At 38.2% G+C, this 21,011-nt stretch overlaps 1 protein-coding gene and 1 pseudogene across 5 annotated transcripts in view; both read left to right on the top strand.

Annotated features, from left to right (window-relative positions):
• Positions 1-21,011, top strand: part of CCDC138 (coiled-coil domain containing 138) — a 141,566-nt gene that overhangs the window by 39,095 nt on the left and 81,460 nt on the right. For 3 of the 5 annotated variants that reach the window (XM_030310274.1, XM_030310269.1, XM_030310268.1), the window contains 4 exons: positions 2,740-2,817; positions 2,915-3,022; positions 6,132-6,296; positions 20,082-20,198. In XM_030310274.1, the coding sequence (XP_030166134.1) occupies positions 2,740-2,817; positions 2,915-3,022; positions 6,132-6,296; positions 20,082-20,198 (468 nt within the window). The remainder of the gene's footprint in view (positions 1-2,739; positions 2,818-2,914; positions 3,023-6,131; positions 6,297-20,081; positions 20,199-21,011) is intronic. The other 2 variants (XM_030310270.1, XM_030310271.1) reach the window with 2 other exon arrangements.
• LOC115509804 lies at positions 3,940-5,128 on the top strand (annotated as a pseudogene).

The following is a 21,011-nucleotide window of genomic DNA, read 5'->3' as shown; positions in this document are numbered from 1 at the left end:
GTATGCTGAAAACTATAGAAAACTTATGAAGGTAATTGGAGAAGATTTAAAGAAATGGAAAGACATTCCCTGCTCATGGATTGGAAGAATAAATATTGTCAAAATGTCAATACTACCCAAAGCTATCTACACATTCAATGCAATCCCAATCAAAATTGCACCAGCATTCTTCTCGAAACTAGAACAAGTAATCCTAAAATTCATATGGAACCACAAAAGGCCCTGAATAGCCAAAGGAATTTTGAAGAAGAAGACCAAAGCAGGAGGCATCACAATCCCAGACTTTAGCCTCTACTACAAAGAAGTCATCATCAAGACAGCATGGTATTGGCACAAAAACAGACACATAGACCAATGGAATAGAATAGAAACCCCAGAACTAGACCCACAAAAGCATGGCCAACTAATCTTTGACAAAGCAGGAAAGAACATCCAAAGGAAAAGAGACAGTCTCTTTAACAAATGGTGCTGGGAGAACTGGACAGCAACATGCAGAAGGTTGAAACTAGACCACTTTCTCACACCATTCACAAAAATAAACTCAAAATGGATAAAGGACCTGAATGTGAGACAGGAAACCATCAAAACCCTAGAGGAGAAAGCAGGAAAAGACCTCTCTGACCTCAGCCGTAGCAATCTCTTACTTGACACATCCCCAAAGGCAAGGGAATTAAAAGCAACAATGAATTCCTGGGACCTTATGAAGATAAAAAGCTTCTGCACAGCAAAGGAAACAACCAACAAAACTAAAAGGCAACCAACGGAATGGGAAAAGATATTTGCAAATGACATATCAGACAAAGGGCTAGTATCCAAAATCTATAAAGAGCTCACCAAATTCCACACCCGAAAAACAAATAACCCAGTGAAGAAATGGGCAGAAAACATGAATAGACACTTCTCTAAAGAAGACATCCGGATGGCCAACAGGCACATGAAAAGATGCTCAACGTCGCTCCTTATCAGGGAAATACAAATCAAAACCACACTCAGATATCACCTCACGCCAGTCAGAGTGGCCAAAATGAACAAATCAGGCGACTATAGATGCTGGAGAGGATGTGGAGAAATGGGAACCCTCTTGCACTGTTGGTGGGAATGCAAATTGGTGCAGCCGCTCTGGAAAGCAGTGTGGAGGTTCCTCAGAAAATTAAAAATAGACCTACCCTATGACCCAGCAATAGCACTGCTAGGAATTTACCCAAGGGATACAGAAGTACTGATGCATAGGGGCACTTGTACCCCAATGTTTATAGCAGCACTCTCAACAATAGCCAAATTATGGAAAGAGCCTAAATGTCCATCAACTGATGAATGGATAAAGAAATTGTGGTTTATATACACAATGGAGTACTACGTGGCAATGAGAAAGAATGAAATATGGCCTTTTGTAGTAACGTGGATGGGACTGGCGAGTGTTATGCTAAGTGAAATAAGCCATACAGAGAAAGACAGATACCATATGGTTTCGCTCTTATGTGGATCTTGAGAAACTTAACAGAAACCCATGGGGGAGGGGAAGGAAAAAAAAAAAAAGAGGTTAGAGTGGGAGAGAGCCAAAGCATAAAAGACTCTTAAAAACTGAGAACAAACTGAGGGTTGATGGGGGGTGTGAGGGAGGGGAGGGTGGGTGATGGGTATTGAGGAGGGCACCTTTTGGGATGAGCACTGGGTGTTGTATGGAAACCAATTTGACAATAAATTTCATATGTTGAAAAAAAAATAGTAAAAATTAAAAAAAAACAAAAACCAGGTGTATTTTTATATACCAAAAATCAGATAATAAATGTTATTTATTGAAAGATACAGATAATAACATCAAAAAATATTAGCTATCCTGGTTAAATCTAAACAAAGATGTCTATAACATATATACTGAAAGGTACAAAACATTTTTAAGATAAAATAAAGAAGACCTAAATAAATTGAAGTTTATGTTATGCTCCTAGGTGGGAAGAGTCAATATTTTTAAGCATGACAGTTCTTCCCAAATTTATATACTAATCCTATTTCAATAGTTTATTACACTGAATGCTTTAAGGATTTGTACACTTTTCTATACATACATTATAGTTCAATAAATAGTTCAATTAAAAGATCTTTCCCATTAAAACATATACTTGTAAGATATCAGGAGACTTAACAGATTTTTATAGAATGCAGTAAACTTAGATACTGTTAGTATTTTGAGGACTAATGATGATTTTTAGGTGTGTTTTGTTTTAATTAAAAATTTTAGGGGCGCCTGGATGGCGCAGTCGGTTAAGCGTCCGACTTCAGCCAGGTCACGATCTCGCGGTCCGTGAGTTCGAGCCCCGCATCGGGCTCTGGGCTGATGGCTCGGAGCCTGGAGCCTGTTTCCGATTCTGTGTCTCCCTCTCTCTCTGACCCTCCCCCGTTCATGCTCTGTCTCTCTCTGTCCCAAAAATAAATAAACGTTGAAAAAAAAAATTAAAAAAAAAAATTTTATATTATTTTATTGAAGTATAATTGACATACAATATCCTATTAATTTCAGGTGTATATCATAGTGATTCAATATTTTTATACATTTCAAAATTATTTCCAAGATAAGTCTAGTTACCCTCAGCTGTGATTTTCTTTAATCATGAATGCTACCTCCGTTTTGTTACATTGTTTGGTAGGCAGACTAGGTAAGATAGTAGATTATTTTGGAAATCTTTAGTATGAAATCAGCTTAAGTTTTATATTGAAATATTTAATATTTTCTCACTGTAGTTAAATGAAGTAAGTGAAGAAAACAAGAAGATGGAGATTCAGGCTAAGAGAGTTCAAGCTCGTTTAGATAATTTACAGGTAAGCTGCCTGCACAAGTGAATTTTAAATGATTGCCTTTGGGTTTTCTCACATTTAATACAATTGTGTTTTAATTCATGGATATGCACTGTTGCAGAGGAAATACGAGTTTATGACAATACAGAGACTGAAAGGAAATTCCCATGCTGCTAACGAAATGAAAAGTTTAAGACAAGAAAAAGTACCAGTCTCAAAAACTCACAAGGTATGATGTGATTGAAAATTTCTCCAATAGAAGGCAAAGACATTTTTTCTCTTTGTTCTTGAACCTTTTTTTCCCTATCCTTTTTGATAGGAAAGATTCACCATAATAATTCATTTACAGAGAAATAGCTGTATAATGTTTCTAATACGCTTCTATTTACAAAAGCAAAACAAAGTATTTCAGTAGTGTTTCAGGCCTAGTAACATTGACAGATCACAGGACCTTAAGCTTAATAAGAGCTTTATTATTCATTGTGTTTCAAGAACCCATAAGCTTTCAATGTTTTCTGTCGAGACTGCAGTCCACACCTGAATGAGCTCTAATTTATTTATTTTTTCCTAAGGATTTTTTTACATTGAGGCATAAATTACAGTAACATAATGTATATTGTTAAGTATATAGTTTGGTCAGTATTGAAGAATGCCTATACTCCTGTAACCTACAACTAGATAGAGAATATTTCCATCACTCTAGAAAGTTCCCTTGTCCTTTCTCAGCTCTTCCTTGTAAGAAGTAGCTGTTAATCTGCATTCTATCACCATGAATTCATTTTACCTATTTTAGAACTTAGGTCAATGAGATTGTATAGTATGCATTCATTTGGGTAAGGCTTATTTTACTCATTATAACATTGGGTGTATCAATAGTTTGTTCCTCTGTAGTTGGTCAGTAGTATTCTATTCTATGGCTGTATCACAGAATTTGTTTATTCTTCTGTTGATAGACACCTGGGCTATTTCTATTTTTTGTCTATTATGAATAAAGCTGTTAAGAATATTTGTGTACAAGGCTTTTAGCGGACATGTGTTTTCATTCATCTTGGAAATACAACTAAGGCCAGAATTTATGGGTCATAGATATTTGACTTTTCATGAAACTGCCAGTTTTCCAAAGCTGTTGTACCATTTTATACTCCTATGAATTTTGTGATTGCTCCACAACCTTGCCAACATTTGTTTTCAGTCTTTTTCATTTTGACCTTTTCGGTGGGTGAGTAGTGATATCTCAATGTGGGCTTTTAATAATTTTTATAAATCCTCTACTTATTTTCATAAAGTGGGAACACAGCACTGTTTAAAGATTTTTGTGGAATCTGAGTAGTAAAATCAGGAGCCACCATTGGGCAGTGTGACTCTGAAGGTGTTAACTGTCTGGCTTATGATGAAGACATCATGACTCAGGACCAAATTCAGCAAAAGATTGCTATACAGAACCTTCTCTTCTTGGAGCTACTAGAACTCACCATCCTATGCAGGGAATATGCTGGATGACATCTATCACTGGAAGATTGAGCACCTCCACCAAAAGTTCTCATACATCTGCAAGACCATGCTTTATGTGAGCTGCTGCTGCTGCTGCTCCACCTCCTCCTCCTCCTCCTCCTCCTTCTTCTTAAATGTTTATTTATTTCTGAGAGAGGGGAGGGACAAAGAGAGAGAGGGAGATAGAGCCTCCAAAGTGGGCTCCGTGCTGCCAGCAGAGAGCCAAATATAGGGCTCAAACCCACAAACTGGGAGATCATGACTTAACGCTGAAGTGGGATACTTAACTGCTGAGCTACCCAGATGGCCTTATATGAACAGCTTCTATCGAGGTTTTGAATTCTCCACATGGAAATGCTGCTGGATGTCAGCAGGGAGTTTTAGCAGTTCAAGCCCGTATCTGCCAAGATCAAAGAAGACCTGGTTTCCCAGGACTTCACTGTTCACAGTTGAAGATTTCCAAACCATGTTTATAGACCTAACTGAGCAGATGGAGAAGCAGACCTAAGTAGCCAACTTGCTGCCCTCCTTCAATAACCAGAGGACCTTGGACTTTCTGTTAGTCTACCTGCAACTGTTCACCTCAGGCTTCCTGTAGTATGAGCACTTCATTGAAGGTGGGTGCACTGTAAAGGAATTCTGCCACCAGGAGGTAGAGGCCACATATGAGGATAGTAACCACATTCTTGTCATCATGCTGGCCCACGCCCTCAGGGTTCCATCCAGGTGGGTGGAAGGAGATTGCACAGAGGGTATAGCACCAACCTGCACATCTTTCCTGAAGTCTCTGGGCGTAAGATCTACCTTCTCTACCTCCTGGAACTACGATTTCCTCTACAAATAGGACTTGCCCCTGTCTGCCACTGCCCTGGCCTGCCACTGGCCTCTGCCAGGTAGCACATATGTTCAGAAATATTTTTTGTGGTTTTAAATGGAAATATTTCATACCCCCACTCTGACCTTTTTCCTCTTATACAGCCTTCCATGTTGTATTAACTCAGTTTTATTTCTACTCGGTACTTAATGATGACTGAAGTTATCTAAAGTTTCCATTTGAAGAAAACAGGTTAAAATTACTCATTCAGAATAATGTAACTCTAATCTCATTCTGATTTTGTAGATTGCTGTCTGCTTAATGTTACTTTTTTATTTATTTGCTTTTGTTTCTTTGTCTTTTCAGATTTCTAAAAAACTAAATCTAGTGTAGTTCCCTGTTTAAGGTAGATGTGTGGTCAATGTAGAATTAAATTGACTAAAAGTGATTTGAAAGAATACTAAAATCGGTGTAATTGAATCTATAAATTTTTCTGGCATTTTGTTCTTTACTTCGCTTTGATAGACTCTCAGAGAGGAGGATTTCCAGGAAAATTTTCATATCCTGTTTATAGAATGTTATAAAAACAAAGAAACAACTTTTTTGGGAAGAAGAAAATACAAAGTTCTTTGGTGGAAATTGTTTTAACTTTCTAAATCTTTAAATTTATTAAAATATTTTAGCTATGATGGTATATACTTTTGAGTTAAGGCCAATTTTATTATGTTATCAAACTTAGGTAAAGAATTTTTATGAAAATTCTTTTTTTGGTAATAAGGCAAAGTTCTTTCAATTTCATTTTTAAGATGAGTTTTCTCCCCTTGTCTCAGCCATCATTTAACTTGTTTCTTACGTTAAATGGAAGTGTTTGATTTGGAATTTCCTTTGTTTGGAGAAGCTTTGTCATTCAATACATATTTTAATGGCATTCTTTAAGTAACTTTTTCTATAATCCCCAAATTTAAAACTTGTCTTTGAAATTTTATCAGGTTGTGAACTGAAATATATGTTTGGTTTAATTTTTTACATATAGGCACCACTTAATGCACAAGTTTATGAACTTTTAACTGTCTTCATGGACTGGATTTCAGATCACCACCTTAGTAAATTAAAAAGCGAAGAATCTGGAATGGATGGTGAAAAGCCCCTACTGAAATTTGCTTCTCAGAGAAATGATATTCAGGAGAAGTGTATAAAGGTTTGTTTATTGATTTGATATATATGACTTATGAAGATCAAAACTGGAAAGCCTATTGTATATGTTATAAGGGAAAAAATATTGAAAATATTTTTGATTGAAAATTGACCATACCAATAGTTCTGAAAAGATTCATTTCAGACTTAATTAAAATTAATTCATACTTTTATTTTTCTTAAAATAATGGGAATTCTTTTTAAAGATAGAGACTAGAAGTTAACATCTTAATCCAGAAATGGCAAAATAATTGTATACTAGAGTTAGGCAAATGATCAGTGATACGAACAATTCCTGATTGATAACACATGATTTCCACTAAAATAATTTTGTTTTACTTTTTGTCATGAAGGGATGAAAAGTCTATTTGTAAGGGGTTTCTCGTTAACAAAAAGAAATGACCATTTTCTTAAGTTACAGACATTAATTTGGATATTAGTACTCATGATTTCTAGTTAGTATATATGGTCATTAGAGGTTGACAACTATATTCTACAAGAAATATATTAAAACTTTGAAGAGTAGACATCTAAAGTTGTTTGTTTAGTGTTTTCAGAAACAATTATATAATTGTTAAATATTGGCTAGGGTTTCATTTGACAAAATTATTTCCAGTTTTCATCTTTACGTAACTAAAATGTTTCTTCTAAATGCCTTTTCTGCTTGGCAGAATAATGGCTTTCAAGATACTCATATCCTAATCCCTGGAACCTTTCCATATGTTATGTTATATGGCAGAAGTGAATTACGGTTTGCTAATCAGCTGACTTTCCAATAGAGATTGACCAGGTTGTCTGAGTGGGTCCAGTAGTCATGTGAGTTTTTAACCAGACAAAGCAGAAGAACAGGTCAGAGACTCAGCCCATGTTTGCTAGCTTTGAAGGTGGAAGAAAAGTGCCATAAGCCAAGTAATGCTTCTAGAAATTAGTGCAATTTTAGTTATATTTAAGGCTCTGATTAATTTTCAGTTAATTTTTTGTCTCTGGTGTAAGATAAGGGTCCACTTCATTTTTCACAAGTGAATATCCAGTTTTCCCCTCACCGTTTGTTGAAGAGACTGTCCTTTTCCCCATTGAGTGGTCTTGGCACCCTTGACAAACATTATTTAACCATGTATGTGAGGGCTTATTTCTGGGCTCTCTGTCTCATTGGTTTTTATATCTCCATGTGAATATGACACTGTTGTGATTACTGTAGCTTTGCAGCAAGTTTGAAATCAGGAAGTGTGAGACCTTACTTTGTTCTTTTTCAAGATTGTTTTTTGTCTGTTCACTGTGCCTGGAGATTCCATATGAATTTTAGAATGAGTAGTAGTCTATGTTGTATAAAAGTTTTACATTTTTGTGTAATTAAGCCCATATCCTTTCTTATTTATTTATTTATGTATTTATATATGTATTTTTTATTTTGAGAGAGAGTGAGTGAGTGAGCAAGGGAGGGGCAGAGAGAGAAGAGAGAGACTCTCAAGCAGGGATTCCCAAGCTCCTGACAGAGCAGAAGTCCAGTGCAGGGCTCAGTCCCACAAATCATGAGATCATGTCCTGAGCTGAAATCAGCAATCAGACGCCTAATTGACTGAGCCACCCAGGCGCCCATCCCCGCCTTATGCTTTGTTTTGTTTCTGCCACTGCATCAGTGTTATTTTTTTTTCAATATATGAAGTTTATTCTCAAATTGGTTTCCATACAACACCCAGTGCTCATCCCAAAAGGTGCCCTCCTCAATACCCATCACCCACCCTCCCCTCCCTCACACCCCCCATCAACCCTCAGTTTGTTCTCAGTTTTTAAGTGTCTCTTATGCTTTGGCTCTCTTCCACTCTAACCTCCTTTTTTTTTTTTTTTTTTTCCCTTCCCCTCCCCCATGGGTTTCTGTTAAGTTTCTCAGGATCCACATAAGAGTGAAACCATATGGTATCTGTCTTTCTCTGTATGGCTTATTTCACTTAGCATAACACTCTCCAGTCCCATCCATGTTGCTACAAAGGGCCATATTTCATTCTTTCTCATTGCCACATAGTACTCCATTGTGTATATAAACCACAATTTATCCATTCATCAGTTGATGGACATTTAGGCTCTTTCCATAATTTGGCTATTGTTGAGAGTGCTGCTATAAACATTGGGGTACAAGTGCCCCTATGCATCAGTACTTCTGTATCCCTTGGGTAAATTCCTAGCAGTGCTATTGCTGGGTCATAGGGTAGGTCTATTTTTAATTTTCTGAGGAACCTCCACACTGCTTTCCAGAGCGGCTGCACCAATTTGCATTCTCACCAACAGTGCAAGAGGGTTCCCATTTCTCCACATCCTCTCCAGCATCTATAGTCTCCTGATTTGTTCATTTTGGCCTCTCTGACTGGCGTGAGGTGGTATCTGAGTGTGGTTTTGATTTGTATTTCCCTGATGAGGAGCAACGTTGATCATCTTTTCATGTGCCTGTTGGCCATCCGGATGTCTTCTTTAGAGAAGTGTCTATTCATGTTTTCTGCCCATTTCTTCACTGGGTTATTTGTTTTTCGGGTGTGGAATTTGGTGAGCTCTTTATAGATTTTGGATACTAGCCCTTTGTCTGATATGTCATTTGCAAATATCTTTTCCCATTCCGTTGGTTGCCTTTTAGTTTTGTTGGTTGTTTCCTTTGCTGTGCAGAAGCTTTTTATCTTCATAAGGTCCCAGGAATTCATTGTTGCTTTTAATTCCCTTGCCTTTGGGGGTGTGTCAAGTAAGAGATTGCTACGGCTGAGGTCAGAGAGGTCTTCCTGCTTTCCCCTTCCAGGGTTTTGATGGTTTCCTGTCTCACATTCAGGTCCTTTATCCATTTTGAGTTTATTTTTGTGAATGGTGTGAGAAAGTGGTCTAGTTTCAACCTTCTGCATGTTGCTGTCCAGTTCTCCCAGCACCATTTGTTAAAGAGACTGTCTCTTTTCCTTTGGATGTTCTTTCCTGCTTTGTCAAAGATTAGTTGGCCATACGTTTGTGGGTCTAGTTCTGGGGTTTCTATTCTATTCCATTGGTCTATGTGTCTGTTTTTGTGCCAATACCATGCTGTCTTGATGATGACTTCTTTGTAGTAGAGGCTAAAGTCTGGGATTGTGATGCCTCCTGCTTTGGTCTTCTTCAAAATTACTTTGGCTGTTCGGGGCCTTTTGTGGTTCCATATGAATTTTAGGATTACTTGTTCTAGTTTCGAGAAGAATGCTGGTGCAATTTTGATTGGGATTGCATTGAATGTGTAGATAGCTTTGGGTAGTATTGACATTTTGACAATATTTATTCTTCCAATCCATGAGCAGGGAATGTCTTTCCATTTCTTTAAATCTTCTCCAATTACCTTCATAAGTTTTCTATAGTTTTCAGCATACAGATCTTTTACATCTTTGGTTAGATTTATTCCTAGGTATTTTATGCTTCTTGGTGCAATTGTGAATGGGATCAGTTTCTTTATTTGTCTTTCTGTTGCTTCATTGTTAGTGTATAAGAATGCACTGATTTCTGGACATTGATTTTGTATCCTGCAACTTTGCTGAATTCATGTATCAGTTCTAGCAGACTTTTGGTGGAGTCTGTCGGATTTTCCATGTATAATATCATGTCATCTGCAAAAAGCGAAAGCTTGACTTCATCTTTGCTAATTTTGATGCCTTTGATTTCCTTTTGTTGTCTGATTGCTGATGCTAGAACTTCCAGCACTATATTAAACAACAGCGGTGAGAGTGGGCATCCCTGTCGTGTTCCTAATCTCAGGGAAAAAGCTCTCAGTTTTTCCCCATTGAGGATGATGTTAGCTGTGGGCTTTTCATAAATGGCTTTTATGATGTGTAAGTATGTTCCTTCTATCCCGACTTTCTCAAGGGTTTTTATTAAGAAACGGTCCTGGATTTTGTCAAAGGCCTTTTCTGCATCGATTGACAGGATCATATGGTTCTTATCTTTTTTTGTTGTTAATGTGATGTATCATGTTGATTGATTTGCAAATGTTGAACCAGCCCTGCATCCCAGGAATGAATCCCACTTGATCATGGTGAATAATTCTTTTTATATGCCGTTGAATTCGATTTGCTAGTATCTTATTGAGAATTTTTGCATCCATATTCATCAGGGATATTGGCCTGTAGTTCTCTTTTTTTACTGGGTCTCTGTCTGGTTTAGGAATCAAAGTAATGCTGGCTTCATAGAATGAGTCTGGAAGTTTTCCTTCCCCTTCTATTTCTTGGAATAGCTTGAGAAGGATAGGTATTATCTCTGCTTTAAACGTCTGGTAGAACTCCCCTGGGAAGCCATCTGGTCCTGGACTCTTACTTGTTGGGAGATTTTTGATGACCGATTCAATTTCTTGGCCAGTTATGGGTCTGTTCAAGCTTTCTCTTTCCTCCTGATTGAGTTTTGGAAGAGTGTGGGTGTTTAGGAATTTGTCCATTTCTTCCAGGTTGTCCAGTTTGTTGGCATATAATTTTTCATAGTATTCCCTGATAATTGCTTGTATCTCTGAGGGATTGGTTGTAATAATTCCATTTTCATTCATGATTTTATCTATTTGGGTCATCTCCCTTTTCTTTTTGAGAAGCCTGGCTAGAGGTTTGTCAATTTTGTTTATTTTTTCAAAAAACCAACTCTTGGTTTCGTTGATCTGCTCTACAGTTTTTTTAGATTCTATATTGTTTATTTCTGCTCTGATCTTTATTATTTCTCTTCTTTTGCAGGATTTAAGCTGAATTTGCTGTTCTGCTTCTGTTTCCTTTAGGTGTGCTGTTAGATTTTGTATTTGGGATTTTTCTTGTTTCTTGAGATAGGCCTGGATTGCAATGTATTTTCCTCTCAGGACTGCCTTCGCTGCATCCCAAAGCATCTGGATTGTTGTATTTTCATTTTCGTTTGTTTCCATATATTTTTTAATTTCTTCTCTAATTGCCTGGTTGACCCACTCATTCTTTAGTAGGGTATTCTTTATCCTCCATGCTTTGGGAGGTTTTCCAGACTTTTTCCTGGGGTTGATTTCAAGCTTCATAGCATTGTGGTCTGAAAGTATGCATGGTATGATCTCAATTCTTGTAAACTTATGAAGGGCTGTTTTGTGACCCAGTATGTGATCTATCTTGGAGAATGTATCATGTGCACTCGAGAAGAAAGTATATTCTGTTGCTTTGGGATGCAGAGTTCTAAATATATCTGTCAAGTCCATCTGATCCAATGTATCATTCAGGGCCCTCGTTTCTTTATTGACCGTGTGTCTAGATGATCTATCCATTGCTGTAAGTGGAGTATTAAAGTCCCCTGCAATTCCCACATTCTTGTCAATAAGGTTGCTTATGTTTGTGAGTAATTGTTTTATATATTTGGGGGCTCTGGTATTCGGCGCATAGACATTTATAATTGTTAGGTCTTCCTGATGGATAGATCCTTTAATTATTATATAATGCCCTTCTTCATCTCTTGTTACAGCCTTTAATTTAAAGTCTAGTTTGTCTGATATAAGAATGGCTACTCCAGCTTTCTTTTGGCTTCCAGTAGCATGATAAATAGTTCTCCATCCCCTCACTTTCAATGTAAAGGTGTCCTCAGGTCTAAAATGAGTCTCTTGTAGACAGCAAATAGATAGATGGGTCTTGTTATTTTATCCATTCTGATACCCTATGTGTTTTGGTTGGCGCATTTAATCCATTTACATTCAGTGTTATTATAGAAAGATACGGGTTTAGAGTTGTTGTGATGTCTGTATGTTTTATGCTTGTAGTGATGTCTCTGGCACTTTGTCTCACAGGGTCCCCCTTAGGATCTCTTGTAGGGCTAGTTTAGTGGTGACAAATTCCTTCAGTTTTTGTTTGTTTGGGAAGACCTTTATCTCTCCTTCTATTCTAAATGACAGACTTGCTGGATAAAGGATTCTCGGCTGCATATTTTTTTCTGTTTAGCACACTGAATATCTCGTGCCAATCTTTTCTGGCCTGCCAAGTTTCAAAAGAGAGATCAGTCACGAGTCTTATAGGTCTCCCTTTATATGTGAGGGCACGTTTATCCCTAGCTGCTTTCAGAATTTTCTCTTTATCCTTGTTTTGCCAGTTTCACTATGATACGTCGTGCAGAAGATCGATTCAAGTTATGTCTGAAGGGAGTTCTCTGTGCCTCTTGCATTTCAATGCCTTTTTCCTTCCCCAGTTCAGGGAAGTTCTCAGCTATTATTTCTTCAAGTACCCCTTCAGCACCTTTCCCTCTCTCTTCTTCCTCTGGGATACCAGTTATGCGTATATTATTTCTTTTTAGTGTATCACTTAGTTCTCTAATTTTCCCCTCATACTCCTGGATTTTTTTATCTCTGTTTCTCTCAGCTTCCTCTTTTTCCATAACTCTATCTTCTAGTTCACCTATTCTCGCCTCTGCCTCTTCAATCCGAGCCGTCGTGGTTTCCATTTTGTTTTGCATTTCATTTAAAGGGCTTTTCAGCTCCTCGTGACTGTTCCTTAGTCCCTTGATCTCTGTAGCAATAGATTTTCTGCTGTCCTCTATGCTGTTTTCAAGCCCAGCGATTAATTTTGTGACTATTATTCTAAATTCACTTTCTGTTATATTATTTAAATCCTTTTTGTTTTTTTATTTTTTAAAAAAATTTTTTTTTCAACGTTTATTTATTTTTGGGACAGAGAGAGACAGAGCATGAACGGGCGAGGGGCAGAGAGAGAGGGAGACACAGAATCGGAAACAGGCTCCAGGCTCCGAGCCATCAGCCCAGAGCCTGACGCGGGGCTCAAACTCACGGACCGCGAGATCGTGACCTGGCTGAAGTCGGACGCTTAACCGACTGCGCCACCCAGGCGCCCCTAAATCCTTTTTGATCAGTTCATTAGCTGTTGTTATTTCCTGGAGATTCTTCTGAGGGGAATTTTTCTGTTTGGTCGTTTTGGATAGTCCCTGGAGTGGTGAGGACCTGCAGGGCACTTCCCCTGTGCTGTGGTGTATAACTGGAGTTGGTGGGCGGGGCCGCAGTCCGACCTGATGTCTGCCCCCAGCCCACCGCTGGGGCCACAGTCAGACTGGTGTGTGCCTTCTTTTCCCCTCTCCTAGGGGCGGGATTCACTGTGGGGTGGCGTGGCCCGTCTGGGCTACTTGCACACTGCCAGGCTTGTGATGCTGGGGATCTGGCGTATTAGCTGGGGTGGGTAGGCAAGGTGCACGGGGGCAGGAGGGGCAGGCTTAGCTCGCTTCTCCTTAGGTGATCCACTTCAGGAGGGTCCCTGTGGCAGCGGGAGGGAGTCAGATCCACTGCCGGAGGTTTGGCTCCGCAGAAGCACAGAGTTGGGTGTTTGGCAGGAACTGGTTCCCTTTGGGATTTTGGCTGGGGGATGGGCGAGGGAGATGGCGCTGGCGAGCGCCTTTGTTCCCCACCAAACTGAGCTCTGTCGTCTGGGGGCTCAGCAGCTCTCCCTCCCTTTGTCCTCCAGCCTTCCCGCTTTCCGAGCAGAGCTGTTAACTTATGACCTCCCAGACGCTAAGTTGCGCTTGCTGTGGGAACACAGTCCGTCTGGCCCCTCCGCTTTTGCCAGCCAGACTCGGGGGCTCTGCTTGGCCGGCGAGCCGCCCCTCTGCCCCGGCTCCCTCCCCCTAGTCCGTGGAGCGCGCACCACCTCGCTGTCCTTCCTACCCTCTTCCGTGGGCCTCTCGTCTGCGCTTGGCTCCAGAGACTCCGTTCTGCTAATCCTCTGGCGGTTTTCTGGGTTATTTAGGCAGGTGTAGGTGGAATCTAAGTGATCAGCAGGACGCGCGTTGAGCCCAGCGTCCTCCTACACCGCCATCTTCCCTCTCTCCTCGCCAAAATAATTTCTAAAAGAAAATACGAACTGAGCTTTGCAACATTTCAGGCCTGGCATGGAATGCAGTTTTTACACAAGTGTCTTGTGGTTCAGAAATCCGATTTCACAGCTTATCTTCCGTTAGATGAAAGTGTTTACGGTGTGTCTGGAGCTGGAGTAAGTTCCTGCGGGTGCCCAAGAGCAGGGGCCTCCTCTCTCCTCTCATTAATTTGCTGATGGCTAACTGCACTGACGCAGCGGTGAGATACCACGGAGAGAGAGCTGTTCTCAGTTTTTAACAGTGTCTTATGTTTTGGCTCTCTCCCACTCTAACCTCTTTTTTTTTCCTTTCCTTCCCTTCCCCCTTGGGTTTCTGTTAAGTTTCTTAGGATCCACATAAGAATGAAACCATATGGTATCTGTCTTTCTCTGTATGACTTATTTCACTTAGTATCACACTCTCCAGTTCCATCCACATTACTACAAAAGGCCATATTTCATTCTTTCTCATTGCCACGTAGTATTCCATTGTGTATATAAACCACAATTTCCTTATCCATTCATCAGTTGATGGACATTTAGGGTCTTTCCATAATTTGGCTATTGTTGAGAGCAAGAAGCACAGATTAAAACAAACCTACAGTGAGATCTCACCTCAGACCTGTTAGGATCTCAAGTGTGTTCTCACCACCAAAAATAAATAAAAGGTAACTGTGTGAGATGATGGGTATGTTAATTATCTTGGTTGTGGTAGCCATTTCACAATGTATACATATATTAAAACATCACATTGTACACCTTAAATAAATTCAGTTTTGCTCATCTTATCTTAGTAATAAGGGTATATGGAAATAACATGAAAGAAAACATGGAATTGGGGAAAAGAGCAATGTATGTTAGTTATTTACAGAAGGTCTGGATGGCTGGAGTACCAGATGTGAAGAAAGTAATGGGCAGTAGTGGGAGAAGAAAGCAGGGTTGAAGCATGGTGATCTTTGGAGTTTTGCCAACAAATTTGGCTTCTACATCTCTACAGCCCTAGCTTCTTACAGTGCCTGATAAAAACACATATTCAATAAATGTTAATTGTTGTTAAGACCAAACCAGAAGACAGAAAAACCTCCATTGGTGAGAAAATTCTAACTAATAAAAATGAAATTTAAGACAAACCTTTTTTTTCTTTTTAACTTTTATGCTCCAGAGGATACCATCATGAAAGTCTAAAGACAGTTCAACTGAATAGAGAAAGTATTTTTCAAATCATATATCTGATAAGGGACTTCCATTTGAAATATATTTTTAAAAGCCTTACAACTTAGTAATATAAAAGAAAACCTAATTAAAAATGCACTATGGATCTGAGTAGACATTTCTGTAAAAATCATATACAATTGGTCAATAAGCACATGAAATGATGCTCGACATTACTAACTTGGGAAATGCAAATCAAAACCATTTTGATATATCACATCCCATCACTAGGATGGCAAATTAAAAAAACAAAAAACTAGGTAATCTTAATTGTGACCAAAATGTAAATGAAGAAATTGAAACTCCTATACTGCTGGTGAAATTATAAAACTGTAGCACCTTTGGAAAATAGTCTGGCAGTTCCTGAAAAGATTTAACATAGATTACTATGTAAGTCAGCATTTCCATTCCTAGGTATGTACAGGAGAGATGAAGGCATATGTACGCACAGAAATTTGCAGGAATGCTATGAACATTCCTAGCAGCGTGATTCATAATAGCCAAAAAGTGGACAATCCAAGTGTCCATCGGTGGATAAATGGATATGGTCTATGTATACAGTGGAATATTATTTGGTGGTAAAAAGAAATGCTGTATTGATGCATACTACAACATGAATGAACCTTGAGAATATTGAAAGTAGGGGCGCCTGAGTGGCCTCTGTTGGTTAAGTGTCTGACTTAGGCTCGGGTCGTGATCTCACTGTTCATGAGTTCAAGCCCTGCATTGGGTTCTCTCTGGTCAGCACAGAGTCTGCTTCAGATCCTCTGTTTTCCTTTCTCGTTGACTCTCTCTCTCTCTCTCTCTCTCTCTCTCTCTCTCTCTCTCTCTCAAATAAACGTTTAAAAAAACAACAAATGAACCCAGTCTCAAACCTTAAAAAAAAAAGAAAGAAAATATTCAAAGTGACAGAAGCAAGTCACAAAAGACCACATATTGTATGATTCCATTTATATGAAAAATCCAGAATAGGTAAATCTATATAGAGAAGGCAGATCAGTGGTTGGGGCAGTATTGGGATGACTGCTAATGGTTAGGGTTTTTTGGGAGTAGGTGATGAAAATGTTCTAAAACTGATTATGATAATGGTTTTACAACTGTGTGAATATACTAAAAATCATTTAATTGTACACTTTAAATAGGTGAATTATATGGTGTATGAATTATGTCTCAATAAACGTATTAACAAAAAATTCACCACCACAACAAAAATAGAAATATAACCAGGCCTTTGTGGTTGTCTTGGTCGAGTCTCTTTAAACTTAAGATACTTCACTTTCTCCACCATCCTTCTTGCCTCCCATTTTTATGGTAGTTTGTGGAAGAGCTCAGTTGAGTATCTCACATTCTTAATTTTTCTGCATCCTTCTTTTTGGTATTATGTAACTTGTGTGGCAGAAATGCTTTATAGGTAATGCTGTGTACTCTATCTTGCCTACATATGTGTAGTCTCATTTAAAAGATTTCACTCTGAAAAAAATCACTTTGATGATGATGGTGATGATGATACTTCTCTTCCTTCTCCTCCCCCTCTTCCCCACTTGGGGCTTGAACTCACAACCCCAAGATCAAGGGTCACGTGCTCTACCAACTCAGCCAGCCAAGTGCCCCAAATCACTTTGATTCTTTACCAATTTTAAATCTCATATTAAAATATAGGGTGAAGGGGATTAAGTATAGAAGATTTTACTGGAATTATGGCCTTAAGATAGTGAATAGTTATTAAATTCCATTCACCCATAAACATACAGTTTAGACATTTCTCCTTGAGGTGTCTAATTTTTCAATTTTGCTTGAAATTTCATTCCAGAAAATAATAACTAAGACTAGTAGGAAACCAGTGAAGATCTTTAAGGAGAAAATAGCATCATATTTATGCTTTTGAAGATCCTTCACTGCAGTGAAGGCTCCAGAGCAGATGCTGGAGAACAGTTAGGAAAGTCTTAAGTAGTTCAGATGAATTAAGACAGTAATTTGCATTAGAATCATGGTTATGGAATTAGAAGTAGACTGTTGAGAAAATATTTAGGAGGTAAAACAGATGAGACTTCGTAATGGATCTAGTATATAAGTTGAGGTGTCTAGTTGGTTCCCAGGTTTCTGACTTTTGCAACTGGATGAATGTCAGTAGCATTCTCTCAAAATAGGAAATATTGGAGTACATCTGGGTTTGAGCCTCCTTAATCTGGTAAGTTCTGGACAAGCTGAGTTTGAGATACCAAAATGGATGTGTCTGATAGACATCAATATAAGGGACCAGAGCTCAACACAAAGAGGAGTCTGTGCTAGATATGTAAATATGGGAGTCATCAGTTTGTATGGGCTAATTAGTCTGTGTTGGCTAATACTGAATTTGAGGAACGCCAACATTTAATGACCAAGTGAGTGAAGATGAACCGGCCAGAAAGACTGATAGTGACTAGAGAAGTAGAAGGAAAACTAGGAGAAATTGGTGTCACAGAAGCCAATGAGTATTTCAAAAGGAGGAAGTAGTCAGTAGTGCCTAGATGGTACTGTGAAAGGCTACATATGTCCTTCCAAACTTGTATGTTTATTTTCTGTACCTATTGATCATATCTGTGGTCTAATTACATATGACTTTGTATCCTAGCTTTTATTGTTTTTACTTATTAATATTTTTCTTGTTTATAATCTTTAGTCCACAGAGTGGATATACACTTTTTTTTTAAATATGAAATTTATTGTCAAATTGGTTTCCATACAACACCCAGTGCTTATCCCAACAGGTGCCCTCCTCAATGCCCATGACCCACTTTCCCCTCCCTCCCACCCCCCATCAACCCTCAATTTATTCTCAGGTTTTAAGAGTCTCTTATGTTTTGGCTCCCTCCCTCTCTAACCTTTTTTTTTTCCCCTTCCTCTCTGCCGTGGTCTTCTGTTAAGTTTCTCAGGATCCACATAAGAGTGAAAACATATGGTATCTGTCTTTCTCTGTATGACTTATTTCACTTAGTATAACACTCTCCAGTTCCATCCACGTTGCTACAAAAGGCCATATTTCATTCTTTCTCATTGCCACGTTGTATTCCATTGTATATATAAAGCACAATTCCTTTATCCATTCATCAGTTGATGGACATTTAAGCTCATTCCATAATTTGGCTATTGTTGAAAGTGCTGCTATAAACATTGGGGCACAAGTGCCCCTATGCATCAGCACTCCTCTATCCCTTGGGCAAATACCTAGCAGTGCTATTGCTGAGTCATAGGGTAGATCAGTTTTTAATTTTTTGAGGAACCTCCACACTGTTTTCCAGAGCGGCTCCACCAGTTTGCATTCCCACCACCAGTGCAAGAGGGTTCCCGTTTCTCCACATCCTCTCCAGCATCTGTAGTCTCCTGATTTGTTCATTTTAGTCACTCTGACTGGCATGAGGTGGTATCTGAGTGTGGTTTTGATTTGTATTTTCCTGATGGGGAGCGACGTTGAGCATCTTTTCATGTGCCTGTTGGCCATCCGGATGTCTTCTTTAGAGAAGTGTTTATTCATGTCTTCTGCCCATTTCTTCACTGGATTATTTGTTTTTTGGGTGTGGAGTTTGAGTTAACCATTTCTCTATTGCTAAGTAATTAAGATACTTCTACATTTTTGAAGCACCTCATATGCTTTAGAAGGGGTGTATTTTAGGTGTTTTTCTTAGGCTACTATACCAGAAGTAGGATTCCATCAAAGGCTTAGAATATATCTTTGTGGTCTTGACATTTTCTAGCAAAATGACATATTTTTGAAGCAGTGTTCATAGACATCTTTTAAAAAATTTTTCTAATATTTTTATTTTTGAGAGACAGAGACAGAGCACTAGTGGGGGAGGGGCAGAGAGAGAGAGGGAGGCACAGAATCAGAAGTAGGCTCTAGGCTCTGAGCTGTCACCACAGAGCCTGATGCAGGGCTTGAACTCATGAACCATGAGATCATGACCTGGGCCAAAGTAGGATGCTTAACCAGCTGAGCCACCCAGATGCCCCATAGACATCTTTTTTAAACATTTGATTATTTTTACAAATTGACTTTATTAATTACTATTATTTATGCAAGTCACACCTGTTAAGAGGAAAGTATTACCCCAATTGCTAAAATTTTATAGTATTTTTAAAAAATATTCTTGCATATATCTTTTTCAATGTAAACCATAAATGGCATCATATTACACTTGTTTTTTTGTAATCCGCTTTTATCATCTAAATAAAATAACAGATTCCATTATAATTTTTAGTGGTTACATGTGTATCTTAAAATTACTTAATCTTGGGGCGCCTGGGTGGCGCAGTCGGTTAAGCATCCGACTTCAGCCAGGTCACGATCTCGCGGTCCGTGAGTTCGAGCCCCGCGTGGGGCTCTGGGCTGATGGCTCAGAGCCTGGAGCCTGTTTCCGATTCTGTGTCTCCCTCTCTCTCTGCCCCTCCCCCGTTCATGTTCTGCCTCTCTCTGTCCCAAAAATAAATAAACGTTGAAAAAAAAAATTAAAAAAAAAAAAATTACTTAATCTTTTAAAGTCCAGATAATAGGTTCATCTCATTTAAAATCTTAGTGTACTGCTGCTGGGTTAAGGGATATATGTATTTAAATTTTCAAATATATATTTCTACATGTGTTGCTTATGGTTTCAAAGTGAGGGTTTTTGTTAGAGAACTCTTTTTCTTTTGAAAAAGGATAATTTTTGGAAAATTGTGGTATTTGATTTCATACATCTAAAATTACTGTGCTTTTGTATCTTCCATCATTTTATCTTTAGCTTTTGCCTGTGATTACAGAGCAGTTACAGTGGATGCCGTTTGTGAATGCCAAACTTCATCAGCCTTTTTTAAAATTTATATATTGGTCTCTAAGGCAGCTAGATGCTGGAACACAGGTAATTGATTAATAGTCTATGTTTTTTAATTATTTTTCTTGATCTTGTTCTTTTACAGGTTTTTTGTTCTGTTTACATTTCAGAACTTTTTGCCTTCTCTGCTTTATTCATTACTTTCTCTTTATCCTTTTATAAATACTGTTTTTCAGTGCCGTAGATTTTAATCAGTATGTAAAATTGTTTTTTGAGTTTCAAAATTATATAATAAGTGTCACTGTTCGGTTATTGTTAAAACCTACTGCCCCCTCCCCACTATATTTTATAATATTTCATATTTTACTGAAGGTAATAAAAATGTAAGATTTCTTGTGTTTATGCCAATAAGTACATATTAGCTAAATTAGATAATAATTTTTATAATAGCCTAATCAGAGCAAAAAAATTGTTCTAGCATATTATAAAATGAATGCTATATGTTATCTGTTCATATAGGGTTCATTCAATTTAAATTATGTCATGCATATGTAATCATTTGTGCTATGAGCTGTATTAGGTTTGTAAAATTTTATTTCCCTAATTAGTATTAATAAATGCTGTTATAGCTTTCATTTACTTAAAGGAGAAAAATGAATTTGTGCTTGGGTAGTGTAATCTTGGTCCTATGGAATTATAGAAGCACATAGCTAAATCACTCAGTGTGGTACTTATGATTAAGTAGTATTAATTGAGTCATGTGATTATTATGTAGTATGATGATTAAGATTAAGCAAAAATATCTTTCTGAGGTGGTATTCCATATATTTTGCCTCTGTGTTGCACAAGTAAACACAGGAGCATAAATGCACACATGTGCTTGCACACCCCCCAGCCCCA

Source organism: Lynx canadensis, chromosome A3 (genome assembly GCF_007474595.2).
Source record: "Lynx canadensis isolate LIC74 chromosome A3, mLynCan4.pri.v2, whole genome shotgun sequence".
In the NCBI taxonomy this organism is placed as follows: domain Eukaryota; kingdom Metazoa; phylum Chordata; class Mammalia; order Carnivora; family Felidae; genus Lynx; species Lynx canadensis.
The sequence above is the reverse complement of the archived record's forward strand: the minus strand, read 5'-3'. Positions and strand labels throughout refer to the sequence as shown.